Here is a 16413-nt window from a genome sequence, read left to right as displayed (position 1 = left end):
ACACACACACACACACACACACACACACACACACACACACACACCTGCTTACTGTCTTCTCCATCTCTCTCTCAGTACTAAGAACGGTGCGTTAGTGAAGTGTGGCCAGTATGATGGCTTGGTGGAGCTGTCCACCATCTGTGCTCTGTGCAATGACTCCTCTCTGGACTACAACGATGTAAGGAGAAGCTTTCTATATGTGTGTGTGTTTGTGAGTTTGGGTGCGTGCATGTGTGTGCGTGGTACTTTGTCAGCACTCAGTATCTGTATATGTGTAGCTGTTATTTTATGGATCTAATATGTGTATTAGTCTAGCCCAGATCTGATATGTGTATTAGTCTAGCCCAGATCTGATAGTGTCTTTCTCCTCTCCCTCTCTCCTGCAGTCTAAGGGCATCTATGAGAAGGTGGGCGAGGCCACTGAGACCGCTCTGTGCTGCCTGGTTGAGAAGATGAACGTGTTCAACACTGAAGTGCGCGGCCTGTCCAAGCCCGACAGAGCCAACGCCTGTTGCTCTGTAAGTCTTCCTTCCTCCCTCCCTCCACCTTTCCTCCCCCTTTCTGCCCTCTCTCCAGTCCACCCTCTCTCACCTCCCTCTTTTCCATCTGGCTCCCCTCTCCCCCTACTCCCCATCTCATCCCTCTCGTTCCTCCCTCTCCAGCCTACCTCCCATTTCTCCCTCTCTAACGCCTGCCTCCTTTTCTAAACCTTCTCCTCCCTCCCTCTCTAACCCATGTCCTCTCCGTCTCTCTCCCAGGTGATCAAGCAGCTGATGAAGAAGGAGTTCACCCTGGAGTTCTCCAGAGACAGGAAGTCCATGTCAGTGTTCTGCTCCCCAGCCAAGTCCTCTAAGGCCGCTGTCGGCAACAAGATGTTCGTCAAGGTGAGAGAACACCGGCAACAGTCTCTATGGAAATGCTCAGAGTAAAGGTCCCAGTGACGTTGTCATATCAATAATCTCTATAGCAATCTTGCAGTGATTGTTTATAAAGTTCCAAAATGCTCCTTGAGTCCTGACCGTTCTCTCTCTCCCTCCCTCCGTCACCCTCTCCCTAGGGCGCTCCCGAGGGTGTTATTGAGAGGTGTACATATGTGCGTGTTGGCACTACCCGTGTGCCCCTGTCCGAGCCTGTCAAGAACAAGATCATGGCTGTGATCAAGGAGTGGGGTACCGGCCGTGACACCCTGCGTTGCCTGGCACTGGCCACCCGCGACACACCCCTCCGCGTAGAAGAGATGAACCTCGAAGACGCCACCAAGTTCGGCGACTACGAGGTGAGAAAGGAGTGAGGAGGGAGGGGGCGGATTTAAGTACCTACTGTATTAATTTCCAGGTAAATAAAGGGGTTCCTGAGTTACTAGGTAAATACAAACAGTACTGGAATTTCTAAATTCATCCGAAGCACTTATCCTACGTCTCCTCTCTCTCTCTCTCTCTGTCTGTGGTCCTCAGACTGACCTTACCTTCGTGGGCTGCGTGGGCATGCTAGACCCCCCTCGTAAGGAGGTCATTGGAGCTATCGAGCTGTGCAGGGCTGCCGGCATCCGCGTCATCATGATTACTGGTCAGTATGCTGGACTGCAAAAATCTGGTGCTTTTCCAAGAATCCTCCAACCAGGAGTTCTGGAAAACCTTTATCACTCGGTTGTCTTTCCTCCATTATATTTCACTCTGGTGGTCTCAGAGAGGACTGAAATAAATTGAGGAGAAAAAAACAATACTTCACTCTCTCTCTCCCTCCCTCCCAGGTGACAACAAGGGAACAGCCGTGGCTATCTGCCGTCGTATTGGCATCTTCACCGAGGATGAGGACACTACTGGCCGAGCCTTCACTGGCCGTGAGTTTGACGATCTGTCCCTCCACGAGCAAAAAAAAGCAGTCCGCAAGGCCTGCTGCTATGCCCGCGTTGAGCCCTCGCACAAGTCCAAGATCGTCGAGTTCCTGCAAGGCTTCGACGAGATAACCGCCATGGTGAGGGGAGGGAACAGGAACAGAGGAGACACTCCTATTCAAAACTCAAAAGCTTATTGTACAACCATCCAATTTACAAAAAAACGGAATATTTGCGGAAATACGATTCATATCATACAGAACACATCACTAACAGTCATCCTCCTTCTCTACCTTCTCTTTTCTTCCTTCTTTCTCTCTTCCTCCACCAGACTGGAGATGGAGTGAACGATGCCCCCGCCCTGAAGAAGGCCGAGATCGGCATCGCCATGGGCTCTGGCACTGCCGTTGCCAAGTCTGCCTCTGAGATGGTCCTGGCTGATGACAACTTCTCTTCCATCGTGGCAGCTGTCGAGGAGGGCAGAGCCATTTACAACAACATGAAGCAGTTCATCCGTTACCTCATCTCCTCCAACGTTGGTGAGGTCGTCTGGTGAGTGTTCGGGGGATGGGTTGAAGTGACCACATCGCGACAGACATAACCGTGGTTGAATGCCAATCTAGAGGGAAGACAGAGATTCACTGTAGTAGCACCATAACTACTTGGTCACGCTCCTGTATTGGCTGTCAAGACACCACCGTGAGCAAGAACATCAATATGACTGCCACACACAGTTCTAGTCAAAACTTACTCTTCTCCTTTCTTTGTTTTCTCTTTCTTTCCCTCGCTCTCCTCATCCATCCCTCCATCTCTCTCAGTATCTTCCTGACCGCTGCCCTGGGTCTGCCCGAGGCTCTGATCCCTGTCCAGCTGCTGTGGGTCAACCTGGTGACTGATGGTCTCCCTGCCACTGCCCTGGGCTTCAACCCCCCTGACCTGGACATCATGGGCAAGCTGCCCCGCTCCCCCAAGGAGCCCCTCATCTCTGGATGGCTGTTCTTCAGATACCTCGCCATTGGAGGTACGATAGGATAAGATACCATACCATATAATATGACAACACTTTTATTGTCCATTTGCATGGAAATGTATTCTGGGTCAGGAACACATCAACAACACTAAATACAAAACAAAACAATTACAAATGCACTGGCCATTATGCTTTCCTCCTCTCATTTTCCTTCAACAACCGTTGGGGTCACTAGAATAACCATTGTGAATGCATGACCAATACATTGCCTCATTCTAAGTAGTTTGCTAGTGTGGATGTTGTTTCTAAATAGTATGCCATGGTGGATATTGTGTCTAAAGCCCCGTCTATACCTGGTGCTAACATGCATCCTTTGTCCACATTCTAATTGTGTCCACATTTTTAGACAGGTGTAGACGGTTAAAAGACTCCTTGTGATCTGATTGTAATCAGATCTTCCAAGTGTAAACAAACAAGATCCGGTCAAATAACCCATTTTTTACATGAACAAAATTGAGTAATTTAGCATATGCTCTTAACCAGAGAAACATATTTTTCATACCTGTCCCCCGTGGGAATCAAACCCACAACCTTGGCGTTGCAAGGCGCCATGCTCTGCCAACTGAGCCACATGGGACCTGTTAGCAGTAGTTAGAAATGGGGCTTATGTAGTACGCTAGCGTGGTTATTGGAACAGAGTCATGTTCCAGGTTCAACATAGACGCTATGCTCACTATCCATCTCTGACCTAATTCTATCTCATGAAGCTATGTCTGACTCTCCAACCCTGAACTATCCCTGGCTCAGTCGTAAATCTAAATACAACCCTGACCCAACGTCAAACGCTTAGAGCTTTCAACCCTCACCTACTGCTGCTTTGCCCAACAATGGGCGTGCAGCAGTTGTGGTCGGTGCCATTTAAGATGAGGGAGGGCGATAAAAAAAAATTATGAGCATGGCTTTATTTCTATTACAGCATATTGGATAACTTTCATTTATATTCCATCCCCTCAGCTCAATGTAACATCGATAGGTTTAGGCTACTACATGATACTCACATTTCCCCTATACGCATCATTAGATTTCTACAACCTATTCTATGAATGGAAGTTTACAATGTAGGTGCAGAGGTCGAGAGAAATTTGAGTAATCAAGGTGACAGTGACACGTTCAATACCGCCTTGCACACTCTTGCCTGCATCTAGCTGATCTACAGTGTAATCATTAATCCAACCGTTACAAACGATTGGACCGATTCTGTTGGACAAATTCAGGTTTGTCCCCATTTTGTTTCCGTTTGCTTCTGTTTAAGAAACGTTTTAACAGAATCGGCGGAATGAATATACCCCTGATCAAACACAGTTCACTTTCATAGCAGCCACATACAAACAGCATGATTACTTTTCTTGTAGTATATATCCTTCTCGCATCTACGTGATCGACCTCCTTTCACAGTTCCCTTCGCTTGTGGACTTCAGTGCACAACACATCAGCTGTCTGTGACCAGGCGAAAAAATACTTTCCAAGCCAAACCTTCCTATCATAACCGCTACACACAGCCTACATCGTTGTCACCATATTATCTAATGTCATACTCAACATATCTACTAGAACTAACGCATTAGTAAACCCGATACAATCACACAGTACAGTCAGCAAGCAGTTTAGCAGTTACACTGGTGGGGGCTCCAGTGGCAATACATTTATAAAACCAAAAGCTTACCTTGACTTAGAAGAGTTCCAGTGTTGGATACCCAAAGCTAGCTAGCTAACATAGCATCCCTCTCTGTTTGAGCCGGGTGTTTGAGTAGGCTAAAGTAATTAGCTGCATTCACTAGCGAAGTAAGTGGAAGTGAAAAAAAATATGCAATGAAATAGCTAGCTTTCTCTCTCTCACTTCGCCTTCATTTTTGAAGAAATTAATTTGTTCAAAACTGTTCAACTATTGTCGTTTTCTCTCTTTGAGTCAGCTACTCACCACACTTTATGCACTGCAGTGCTAGTTAGCTGTAGCTTATGCTTTCAGTACTAGATTAATTCTCTGATGCTTTGATTGGGTGGACAACATTTTTTTTATTTTTTTTTATTTCACCTTTATTTAACCAGGTAGGCTAGTTGAGAACAAGTTCTCATTTGCAACTGCGACCTGGCCAAGATAAAGCATAGCAGTGTGAACAGACAACACAGAGTTACACATGGAGTAAACAATAAACAAGTCAATAACATGGTAGAAAAAAAAAAAAAAAAAGAGAGAATCTATATACAATGTGTGCAAAAGGCATGAGGTAGGCAATAAATCGAATAATTACAATTTAGCAGATTAACACTGGTGTGATAAATCATCAGATGATCATGTGCAAGAAGAGATACTGGTGTGCAAAAGAGCAGAAAAGTAAATAAATAAAAGCAGTATGGGGGGTGAGGTAGGTAAATTGCAGCGATCGGTTAGCTGCTCGGATAGCAGATTTTTAAAGTTGTTGAGGGAGATAAAAGTCTCCAACTTCAGAGATTTTTGCAATTCGTTCCAGTCGCAGGCAGCAGAGAACTGGAAGGAAAGGCGTCCAAATGAGGTTTTGGCTTTAGGGATGATCAGTGAGATACACCTGCTGGAGCGCGTGTTGCGGGTGGGTGTAGCCATCGTGACCAGTGAACTGAGATAAGGCGGCACTTTACCTAGCATAGCCTTGTAGATGACCTGGAGCCAGTGGGTCTGACGACGAACATGTAGCGAGGGCCAGCCGACTAGGGCATACAGGTCGCAGTGGTGGGTCGTATAAGGTGCTTTAGTAACAAAACGAATGGCACTGTGATAAACTGCATCCAGTTTGCTGAGTAGAGTATTGGAAGCTATTTTGTAGATGACATCGCCGAAGTCGAGGATCGGTAGGATAGTCAGTTTTACTAGGGTAAGTTTGGCGGCGTGAGTGAAGGAGGCTTTGTTGCGGAATAGAAAGCCGATTCTTGCTTTGATTTTGGATTGGAGATGTTTGATATGAGTCTGGAAGGAGAGTTTGCAGTCTAGCCAGACACCTAGGTACTTATAGATGTCCACATATTCTAGGTCGGAACCGTCCAGGGTGGTGATGCTAGTCGGGCGTGCGGGTGCAGGCAGCGAACGGTTGAAAAGCATGCATTTGTTTTTACTAACGTTTAAGAGCAGTTGGAGGCCACGGAAGGAGTGTTGTATGGCATTGAAGCTCGTTTGGAGGTTAGATAGTACAGTGTCCAAGGAAGGGCCGGAAGTATATAGAATGGTGTTGTCTGCGTAGAGGTGGATCAGGGAATCGCCCGCAGCAAGAGCAACATCATTGATGTATACAGAGAAAAGAGTCGGCCCGAGAATTGAACCCTGTGGTACCCCCATAGAGACTGCCAGAGGACAGGACAACATGCCCTCCGATTTGACACACTGAACTCTGTCTGCAAAGTAGTTGGTGAACCAGGCAAGGCAGTCATTAGAAAAACCGAGGCTACTGAGTCTGCCGATAAGAATATGGTGATTGACAGAGTCGAAAGCCTTGGCCAGGTCGATGAAGACGGCTGCACAGTAATGTCTTTTATCGATGGCGGTTATGATATCGTTTAGTACCTTGAGCGTGGCTGAGGTGCACCCATGACCGGCTCGGAAACCGGATTGCACAGCGGAGAAGGTACGGTGGGATTCGAGATGGTCAGTGATCTGTTTGTTGACTTGGCTTTCGAAGACCTTAGATAGGCAGGGCAGGATGGATATAGGTCTGTAACAGTTTGGGTCCAGGGTGTCTCCCCCTTTGAAGAGGGGGATGACCGCGGCAGCTTTCCAATCCTTGGGGATCTCAGATGATACGAAGGAGAGGTTGAACAGGCTGGTGATAGGGGGTGCGACAATGGCGGCGGACAGTTTCAGAAATAGGGGGTACAGATTGTCAAGCCCAGCTGATTTGTATGGGTCCAGGTTTTCCAGCTCTTTCAGAACATCTGATATCTGGATTTGGGTAAAGGAGAAGCTGGGGAGGCTTGGGCGAGTAGCAGCGGAGGGGGCGGGGCTGTTGGCCAAGGTTGGAGTCGCCATGAGGAAGGCATGGCCAGCCATTGAGAAATGCTTGTTGAAGTCTTCGATTATCACGGATTTATCGGTGGTGACCGTGTTACCTAGCCTCAGTGCAGTGGGCAGCTGGGAGGAGGTGCTCTTGTTCTCCATGGACTTTACAGTATCCCAGAACTTTTTGGAGTTAGAGCTACAGGATGCAAATTTCTGCTTGAAAAAGCTGGCCTTTGCTTTCCTGACTGACTGCGTGTATTGGTTCCTGACTTCCCTGAACAGTTGCATATCGCGGGGGCTCTTCGATGCTATTGCAGTTCGCCACAGGATGTTTTTGTGCTGGTCGAGGGCAGTCAGGTCTGGAGTGAACCAAGGGCTATATCTGTTCTTGGTTCTGCATTTTTTGAACGGAGCATGCTTGTCTAATATGGTGAGGAAGTAACATTTAAAGAATGACCAGGCATCCTCAACTGACGGGATGAGGTCAATATCCTTCCAGGGTACCCGGGCCAGGTCGATTAGAAAGGCCTGCTCGCAGAAGTGTTTTAGGGAGCGTTTGACAGTGATGAGGGGTGGTCGTTTGACCGCGGACCCGTGGCGGATACAGGCAATGAGGCAGTGATCACTGAGATCTTGATTGAAGACAGCAGAGGTGTATTTGGAGGGCAGGTTGGTCAGGATAATGTCTATTAGGGTGCCCATGTTTACGGATTTAGGGTTGTACCTGGTGGGTTCCTTGATGATTTGTGTGAGATTGAGGGCATCAAGCTTGGATTGTAGGACTGCCGGGGTGTTAAGCATATCCCAGTTTAGGTCACCTAACAGAACAAACTCTGAAGCTAGATGGGGAGCGATCAATTCACAGATGGTGTCCAGGGCACAGCTGGGAGCTGAGGGGGGTCGGTAGCAGGCGGCAACAGTGAGAGACTTATTTCTGGAGAGATTAATTTTTAAAATTAGAAGTTCGAACTGTTTGGGCATAGACCTGGAAAGTATGACAGAACTTTGCAGGCTATCTCTGCAGTAGATTGCAACTCCTCCCCCTTTGGCAGTTCTATCTTGACGGAAAGTGTTATAGTTGGGTATGGAAATCTCAGAATTTTTGGTGGCCTTCCTAAGCCAGGATTCAGACACGGCAAGGACATCAGGGTTGGCAGAGTGTGCTAAAGCGGTGAGTAAGGCAAACTTAGGGAGGAGGCTTCTGATGTTGACATGCATGAGGCCAAGGCTTTTTCGATCACAGAAGTCAACAAATGAGGGTGACTGGGGACATGCAGGGCCTGGGTTTACCTCCACATCACCCGAGGAACAGAGGAGTAGTAGGATGAGGGTGCGGCTAAAGGCTATCAAAACTGGTCGCCTAGAGCGTTGGGGACAAAGAATAAAAGGAGCAGATTTATGGGCGTGGTAGAATAGATTCTGGGCATAATGTGCAGACAGGGGTATGGTGGGGCGTGGGTACAGCGGAGGCAAGCCCAGGCACTGGGTGATGATAAGAGAGGTTGTATCTCTGGACATGCTGGTCTCAATGGGTGAGGTCACCGCATGTGTGGGGGGTGGGACAAAGGAGGTATCGGAGGTACGGAGAGTGGAACTACGGGGTCCATTGCAAACCAAAACAATGATAACTAGCCTGAACAACAGTATGCAAGGCATATTGATATTTGAGGGAGACATACAATAAGGCATAAAGCGATTGCAGGTCTTGATTGGGAGAGCTAGCTAAAACAACAGGTGAGATAACAGCAGCTAGTCAGTTAACACAGCAGCAGCAGGTAAAAATGGCGACGGCTAGGCAGAGAGGGTCGGATTAACTACACACAGATCCTGAGTTAAAGCACAGAGCCGACAGATAAAACACAAATAAACGGAATGGAGTACCGTGAATTAATGGACAGTCAAGCAAGCATCAGCTATGTAGCCAAGTGATCATAGTGTCCAGGGGGCAGCCGTAGATGGAGCAGTGAGGCCTCCACTAAGCTAGCCCGCGGCGTAAGATTGTTCGATAGACCTGTTCAGATAGCAGCCGATATGCTCAAGACAGCTAACGATTAGCGGGCCGCAGTTAGCATATGGGCGTTCAGGTTACGTCGCGATGGAGGGGCCAGTTGAATAACTCCCTCGGGCAGATAACGTCGGTATCCCAGTCGTGAAGGCCCGGTGGGGCTCCGCAACATGTCGGTTCATGCTGCAGGAGCTCTGATAGGTTGGAGGACGTTCTCCAGAAGTTGTCATAATTACTGTGTAAGTAATTCTATGGAAGGGGTTGAGAAACATGAGCCTCCTAGGTTTTGTATTGAAGTCAATGTAACCAGAGGACGGAAACTAGCTGTCCTCCAACTACACCATGGTGCTACCCTACAGAGTACGGTTGAGTCTATTGTAAACCTTCATTGAAAACAGTGTATTTTAATCAATTATTTGGTGACGTGAATATATTTAGTAGTTTTTATCTAAAGAGGATAAGTAGTTTTTTAAAAATATTTCACCATTTTTAGTTTTTATGAAATTCAACATAGCATTCCTTTCTGTTTGAGCCGGGTGTTTGCGTAGGCTAAACTAGCTAGCTGCATTCACTAGCTAAGTAAGTGGGAGAAAATCCAATGAAATATAGCTAGCTCTCTCTCTCTCTTGCTTCAAAAATGTTCAACTATTGTTGTTCTCTCTCTGAGTTGACTACTCACCACATTTTATGCACTGCAGTGCTAGCTAGCTGTAGCTTATGCTTTCAGTACTAGATTCATTCTCTGATCCTTTGATTGAGGACGGCGGAAACTAGCTGTCCTACAGATACACCATGGTGCTACCCTACAGAGTACTGTTGAGGCTACTGTAGACCTTTAATCCATTATTTGGTGTCGTGAATATATTTAGTATAGTTTTATCTAAAAAGGATAACTGTTTCACAACAACAAAAAACACCCCTTCCTCCTCTGAGGAGCCTCCACTGGCGTACAGCGTAGACACCCCCCTCTCTACAACACCACATTCAAATTGAGCAGTGCTGTATTGGCATAGTGGTGGGACACAAACTGAAGCCAAAGCAATAATCAAATTCATGTTATACTGTTTCTGTACATCCTCGTGATAAAGGAACACAGTAGATTTAAAAAAAAAAAACTAATTAAAAGTGATGCAAAGCAAATTTGTGATGTGATGCAAGTAAACAACAAAGTATATCATCGTCTCATCTCGATACTTCCAACAGAAAAAGGAAATCAAATAGGACCAATTATAATTGAGATCAATGTTACCTGACTTCCTGTGGTGTGTGTTCCAGGCTACGTCGGTGCTGCCACCGTTGCTGCTGCCGCCTGGTGGTTCCTCTACAGTGACGACGGCCCTGGCGTGTCTTTCTATCAGCTGGTGAGTAGCAGCATCAGATACGGAAGAGGAAGCAAGACCTCCCACATTTTTCTTTCAATGGAAGTCAATGAACTAAGCAGACTGCTATCTCATTGGTGTCTATGGGAGAGGCACCCCCTTAAGCAGACAATTCAAATCCAACATCTTTGGTAGCATCACCAATCGGAACCCTAGGCCTAGCTCATTGCTCTCCATGTAGATCTGAATATATATATTTTTTTTCCTATACAATCCTGGGGGTACGGGCTACCTAGGATTTACATTTAAATGAGTTATTGAGCAAAAATGTAGTCTGGTGAGTAGAGCAGATGTTGTGTCCCAAAAGGCACCCTATTCCCTATATAGTGCCCATAGGGCTCTGGTTAAAAGTAGTGCACTATAGAAATAGGGTGCCATTTGGGATGTACAAGACTCTGTAGAACAGGGAGTGGTCTCCACCTTTACTGGGTGTGCAGGCTTTTGTCCCATCCCAGCACCAGCACACCTGTATCAGATACTAATCAACTATTGTTTTTTAGAATTTAAAAAACTCAACACAATGTAGAGATTTGTCTTTGGCTTCACCAAATAATTAAAGAAACCATACAAAGTACAAAAGTGCCACTGCAGTTCCAAATTCATATATGTTGCGTCATTGGTCTAAAACCATAATTATGATCAAGAGATCCTCATTTAAAATACATTAATGGTCAAAGACCTTCATCATGATCATCATCAATCTTGGAGATTTTTCATTTTAGGTGTAGGGTCTCCCTAGGATCTACATTTAAACTTCTTACTTAGCAAAAATGTACAGTGAATGATTGTGATAATCCAGTAAATGGTTCCATCCTAATTTCTGATTTTTCTACTCAGTCCCACTTCATGCAGTGCCACGAGGAAAACGAGGACTTTGTCGGCGTCCACTGTGAGGTGTTTGAGGCCGCTCCGCCCATGACCATGGCCCTGTCTGTGTTGGTCACCATCGAGATGTGCAATGCCCTCAACAGGTCAGACTGCAACTAGAGCTAGAAGCAACTTTGGTTCCTGCCTGGTTCAATATAAAGCAATGTTTGAAGATTCATGGTAGAAATGCAAGATTCAATTAGGCATAACATGAAGGGCCTGTTTCCCAGTCCCAGATTAAGCCTACTCCTTGACTAGAAAAAGCACTTTCAATGGAGATTATCCATTTGACATGCGTTGTAGTGCAGGACAGGAGTAGGTTTAATCTGGGTCCTCAAAACTTGCAACACTGGTAGTTTGTTAGCACTGTAATTCTTGATACACACACAGTATATCAACTTAGAGGTAGAACATGAACAGAAAAGTTATATAAAACACTTATGTTTATAAATTATAGCACTTCTATAACAGTGTGTTTCTAAAACACAGAGTATCAAGAGTATGATATGAAAGCCTAATCTCAGAAGTAGCTATTACATTGAAAGTGTAGTGTAACCCCAAAGAAATTGGAAGAGTAACTAGATTAACCGTGCAGAACAAACATTATCCTCCATCCCTCACCATGTAATCTCAGATCCCCACATGCTTCTGCACACCTCTTGGCACACACCTCTGTGGATAACCGTGTATAAACATTTTAAATGCTTTATTTGGATCCACAAATCAAATTTACATTTCAAGAAGGATCCAAACATCTCAGCACACACACACAGTGTTTAGCCAGCGTGGATTACATAACCCCTCTGTCCCATCCCCCCCTTCCCAGTTTGTCTGAGAACCAGTCCCTGCTGCGCATGCCCCCCTGGAGCAACCTGTGGCTGGTTGGAGCCATGTCCCTCTCCATGTCACTCCACTTCGTGATCATTTACGTCGACCCCATGCCCGTAAGTCTGCCTTACCTCGCACCACAACCCTCCGGCTCCAAGGACCACTAGTTTTGATCCTACATCCACCTCTCCTTGTCTTACTCTCTCGATCTCCTTCTGCCTCTCTTTCTCACCTTCTGTCTGCTTCTCGCTCTCTCTCCCAGTCAAACATTATTGTTATACACTTCCCTTTACTGTGGTATTCAGCGTTAGAGCGTGATTGAAATTTAAAGGCAATGTCCCCGCGTTAGCGGCGGATTCACGGTAAACACTACATATGTCGGCTCAATCGTAAATTACCTGAACATTTCTATCACATAATCTGTAATGAATCAGCGATACAGATTGAATAGAGCCCTAAGAGTGATAACTGAGTAAGAATATTTGACAACTGAGTAAGGCCTAGATTCAATCTGGGCCGTTATAGTGCGATTGACATTTAAAGGGAATTTCCCGATTGAGCCTACATATGCAGCGTTTACAGTGAGTGGTCTATGCAAACGCGGAAACATTGCTTTTAAAAAAGGTGCATAGCCGAAAAGGGCAGATCGGATTGAATCTAGCCGTAAGAGTATGTGATAACTAAGTAGTAGTATGTAATACGTGTCTGAAATGTGCCTGTCCTCTCCGCTGCAGATGATCTTTAAGTTGACCCACTTGAACGTGGAGAAATGGATGGTGGTGCTCAAGCTCTCCTTCCCTGTCATCCTCATTGACGAGGTCCTCAAGTTTGTGGCCCGCAATTACCTGGAGGGTAAGGACACACACATCTGTTATCGATTAAATCTATATTATTCCTTGTAATAATATCCTGTTAATATCCACAGAAATGTTCCCTCTATTTTGGGCCCTGGGCAAAGTTCAGGTCTTGCGAGTGGAAACTTGAATGTTGTGAGAATTTTGTGCAATTTCCAGCGCGCGTTTACAGTGAACACTGAGGCTGTACCCTTACATTTTTAGACAGCAGCCAATAGGATATCGTGGCTATTTGAGCATAATGTATGCCTATCAGAGTGGCCTACCAACAAAACCAATTATGGAAATTCCATAACATTTTCACAATTTTGATTTCTATGATGTAGTAGCCTATGATGTAGTGTTCAATGCAGTCTTTTAAAAAACGTTTTTACATGATGCTCTTGTAGGAAGCAGTAACACCCCATTGCTGACCAATTGAAGAAAAGGCGCTAGGGTGGACTGTAAATTTGGTTTAGGACTGTTGCTACCGCTATTGTACATTGGTCAGGATGTTAGAGGAATGAGGAGATGGAGCAGGAATCCAATACTTGAGTTTATTGCACACACACAAAGCACACTGGGTTGTTTGGAGGTTTTAGAATTGTTGTGGTTTTTGGTCAGAGTCATGCACAACAAAGAAGAACAAAAGCAAGATGGCCACCCGATTTAAAATCACCAGCACAACTGAATGCTAGGGGGGGAAATTGCAGCTTAAATAGTGCAGGAATGTCAATTAGTTCAGTGGGAACAGGTGTGGTAATTAGACAGGCGCAAGGCCAGAGTAGAGGGAAAACCTGGTTGCTGCCATGAGGCTTTGTAACACCAATACTTACCTATAACTGGGCTAATAACTTGCTAACTAGCAAAGAATATCAAATGTGCACACCACACGTGCGCTACCCGTCAATAGAATTATACTCCGATGCGCTTTGGCTTAACCCCGGCAGCCGATAGTGGCCGCTTGATCGGTACTATTTTTTAGGATTTGATGTGCCCAGTCAGTAATACATTTGTGTCCCCTGTGGCCCGGCTGGTACATAAAGCATCCTCCATTCATGCTGCAAAGGCATAATTTTCCTTAACTAGCTTTGATGGTGGGCCGTCCGAAAAAAACTGGGAAAATGTGTACTGTAGCAGTGATGTAAAAATAAGTACTACTTAAGTAGTTTTTTTTTGGTATCTGTACTTTACTATTTATATTTTTGACAACTTTATATTTCTACTTCACTACATTCCTAAAGAAAATTATGTACTTTTTACTCCATACATTTTCCCGGACACCCAAAAGTACTCGTTACATTTTGAATGCTTAGCAGGACAGGAAAATGGTCTAATTCACACTTATCAAGAGAACATCCCTGGTCATCCCTACTGTCTCTGATCTGGCGGACTCACTAAACACAGGCTTCGTTTGTAAATTATGTCTGAGGGTTGGAGCATGCCCCTGTCTATCCGTAATTTTATTATTATTATTTTTTAAATGGTGCCGTCTGGATTGCTTAAGGAATTATAAATAATTTATACATTTACTTTTGATACTTAAGTATATTTAAAACCAAATACTTTGAGTTTTACTCAAGTAGTATTTTACTGGGTGACTTTCACTTTTACTTGAGTCATTTTCTATTAAAAAGGCATCTTTACTTTTACTCAAGTATGACAATTGGGTACTTTTTCCACCACTGTACTGTAGTTGAGGAAACGATCTAGAGCCCACTACCGGCTGCCTAGGCTAGCTGTGGCTCTGCCGACAACAAAATCACAGACTCCATCTTAGATTTGTTTTGGTTTGTTGCATTGAAAGTGGCTGATAGTGAAGTTCAATCTCTTGCATCTCTGTGCGGGCTGGCATTTCTTCTGCACGGCAGTCCTGGAGGTGGTGTGTGGCCACGCACGCAAACAGCTTAGAGTGAAAATTGATCCAGACTTTCATACTTGCTTCAATTCTAAATATGAATCTATTTAATTGTGAAGTCTTTCATAATAATAATGATTAATATGATTTACCTTCCTATCAAGTATCTCTTCATCGCCCTCTCCCCCACTTCTCCTATACCGACCACTGCCTTGGCTACTCCGCCCTTCCATCCTGTTTTCACTTTGTTTATGAATCAATGGTTTTGTATTTTGTGTCCAGATGGTGTCAACACTGAATTTACACTGATAATATATAATACCCACTCTTACATGTATTCACTAAAGTCTGTGTGAGTGTCTTCCTACAGGTTTCTATGTATTCCCATACTGCTTAAAGCTTGTCTAATTTTATGGCTATAATGTCACATTTAGGTAGTAATTGCCTTTGTAGACTCCTCCACCATCGTGCTTGGGGACAAGGTTAGCCATTGCAGTTTTAATTTGTTAATATAAAACATTTCCAACATTGAACTATGGTCAACATACGCCTATGATTGTATGGAAAAGTCAGTTTTTTTTATGGACATAGTAAAAATATTGGTATCATTTAGCAGACACTTTTATCCAAAACAACTTGGTCATGCGTGCGGCCTCTGGGAATTCACAATCCTGCCGTTGGAAGCGCCATGCTCTACCAACTGAGCTACACAGAACCACCAATATTTGGTGTTGAGTATATAGGTGTTGGATAACGTAAATTGAGCAGTACTAAAATATAACTAAATGGCCAGAATAATAGATGCATGCCCAACTCCACATCAATCAATAGTACTTCATGTAGATCTAAAAGGGTTGTATTATTAAAAACATGGTCATTTTTAGGCTGGGTTGCAATGTTCCCCATATTGCTTATACCTATCCTCCAAATTGATCCCTGGGGGCTAGTGCTCAATTTGGGACTTGAGTCTAGTCCTACCTCATCCGGTTGCCAATACCCTGAAAATGACAGCCATTTTCTTTCCCATGCAGTTGCTGATGACAATCTAGTAAGCAAGAAGTGGGACTAAAAGAACACAAGGAGTATAAAGGAGAGAAAAGAATGAGAAGAGAAACGGTGGAAGCGCTTCCCAGAAACGAGAGCGCAGACCGTCACTAGAAGTGCGATTTTTTTTTGACAAGCTCAAAAAATGAAACATACAAAAGCCACCAGAAAAAAATTATAAAAACAAAACAAAAAAAACGTGCAAATAAACACTTTTTTTTCTTTTCTGTGTATGTATTGAAATAAAGTTAATATATATAGGTAAGTGTTATGAACATGAACAATATATTCAAATTATTCTGACTATTCTTAAAAAATAAAACTGTATTGAAAGAGAATGCGAGAGTGGCTGGTTAATTGTTATTGGTTTTGGTTTTACATTTTACATTTTACATTTAAGTCATTTAGCAGACGCTCTTATCCAGAGCGACTTACAAATTGGTGCATTCACCTTATGATATCCAGTGGAACAACCACTTTACAATAGTGCATCTAACTCTTTTAAGGGGGGGGGGGGGGGTTAGAAGGATTACTTTATCCTATCCTAGGTATTCCTTAAAGAGGTGGGGTTTCAGGTGTCTCCGGAAGGTGGTGATTGACTCCGCTGACCTGGCGTCGTGAGGGAGTTTGTTCCACCATTGGGGTGCCAGAGCAGCGAACAGTTTTGACTGGGCTGAGCGGGAACTGTACTTCCTCAGAGGTAGGGAGGCGAGCAGGCCAGAGGTGGATGAACGCAGTGCCCTTGTTTGGGTGTAGGGCCTGATCAGAGCCTGA

The 16413-nt window shown here is 44.6% G+C and overlaps 1 protein-coding gene across 1 annotated transcript in view; it reads left to right on the top strand.

Moving 5' to 3' along the window:
- Positions 1-15977, top strand: part of atp2a1 (ATPase sarcoplasmic/endoplasmic reticulum Ca2+ transporting 1) — a 32701-nt gene extending 16724 nt beyond the window's left edge. The window contains exons 13-25 of the mRNA XM_071349077.1: positions 76-178; positions 387-518; positions 759-884; positions 1058-1276; positions 1455-1566; positions 1751-1974; positions 2166-2386; positions 2653-2855; positions 10106-10191; positions 11047-11180; positions 11903-12020; positions 12639-12756; positions 15627-15977. Of these exons, the coding sequence (XP_071205178.1) occupies positions 76-178; positions 387-518; positions 759-884; positions 1058-1276; positions 1455-1566; positions 1751-1974; positions 2166-2386; positions 2653-2855; positions 10106-10191; positions 11047-11180; positions 11903-12020; positions 12639-12756; positions 15627-15664 (1834 nt within the window). The 3' untranslated portion in view covers positions 15665-15977. The remainder of the gene's footprint in view (positions 1-75; positions 179-386; positions 519-758; positions 885-1057; positions 1277-1454; positions 1567-1750; positions 1975-2165; positions 2387-2652; positions 2856-10105; positions 10192-11046; positions 11181-11902; positions 12021-12638; positions 12757-15626) is intronic.
- The last annotated feature ends 436 nt before the right edge of the window (positions 15978-16413 follow it).

The sequence above is a fragment of the Salvelinus alpinus genome, chromosome 1, assembly GCF_045679555.1.
Source record: "Salvelinus alpinus chromosome 1, SLU_Salpinus.1, whole genome shotgun sequence".
In the NCBI taxonomy this organism is placed as follows: domain Eukaryota; kingdom Metazoa; phylum Chordata; class Actinopteri; order Salmoniformes; family Salmonidae; genus Salvelinus; species Salvelinus alpinus.
The sequence above is the reverse complement of the archived record's forward strand: the minus strand, read 5'-3'. Positions and strand labels throughout refer to the sequence as shown.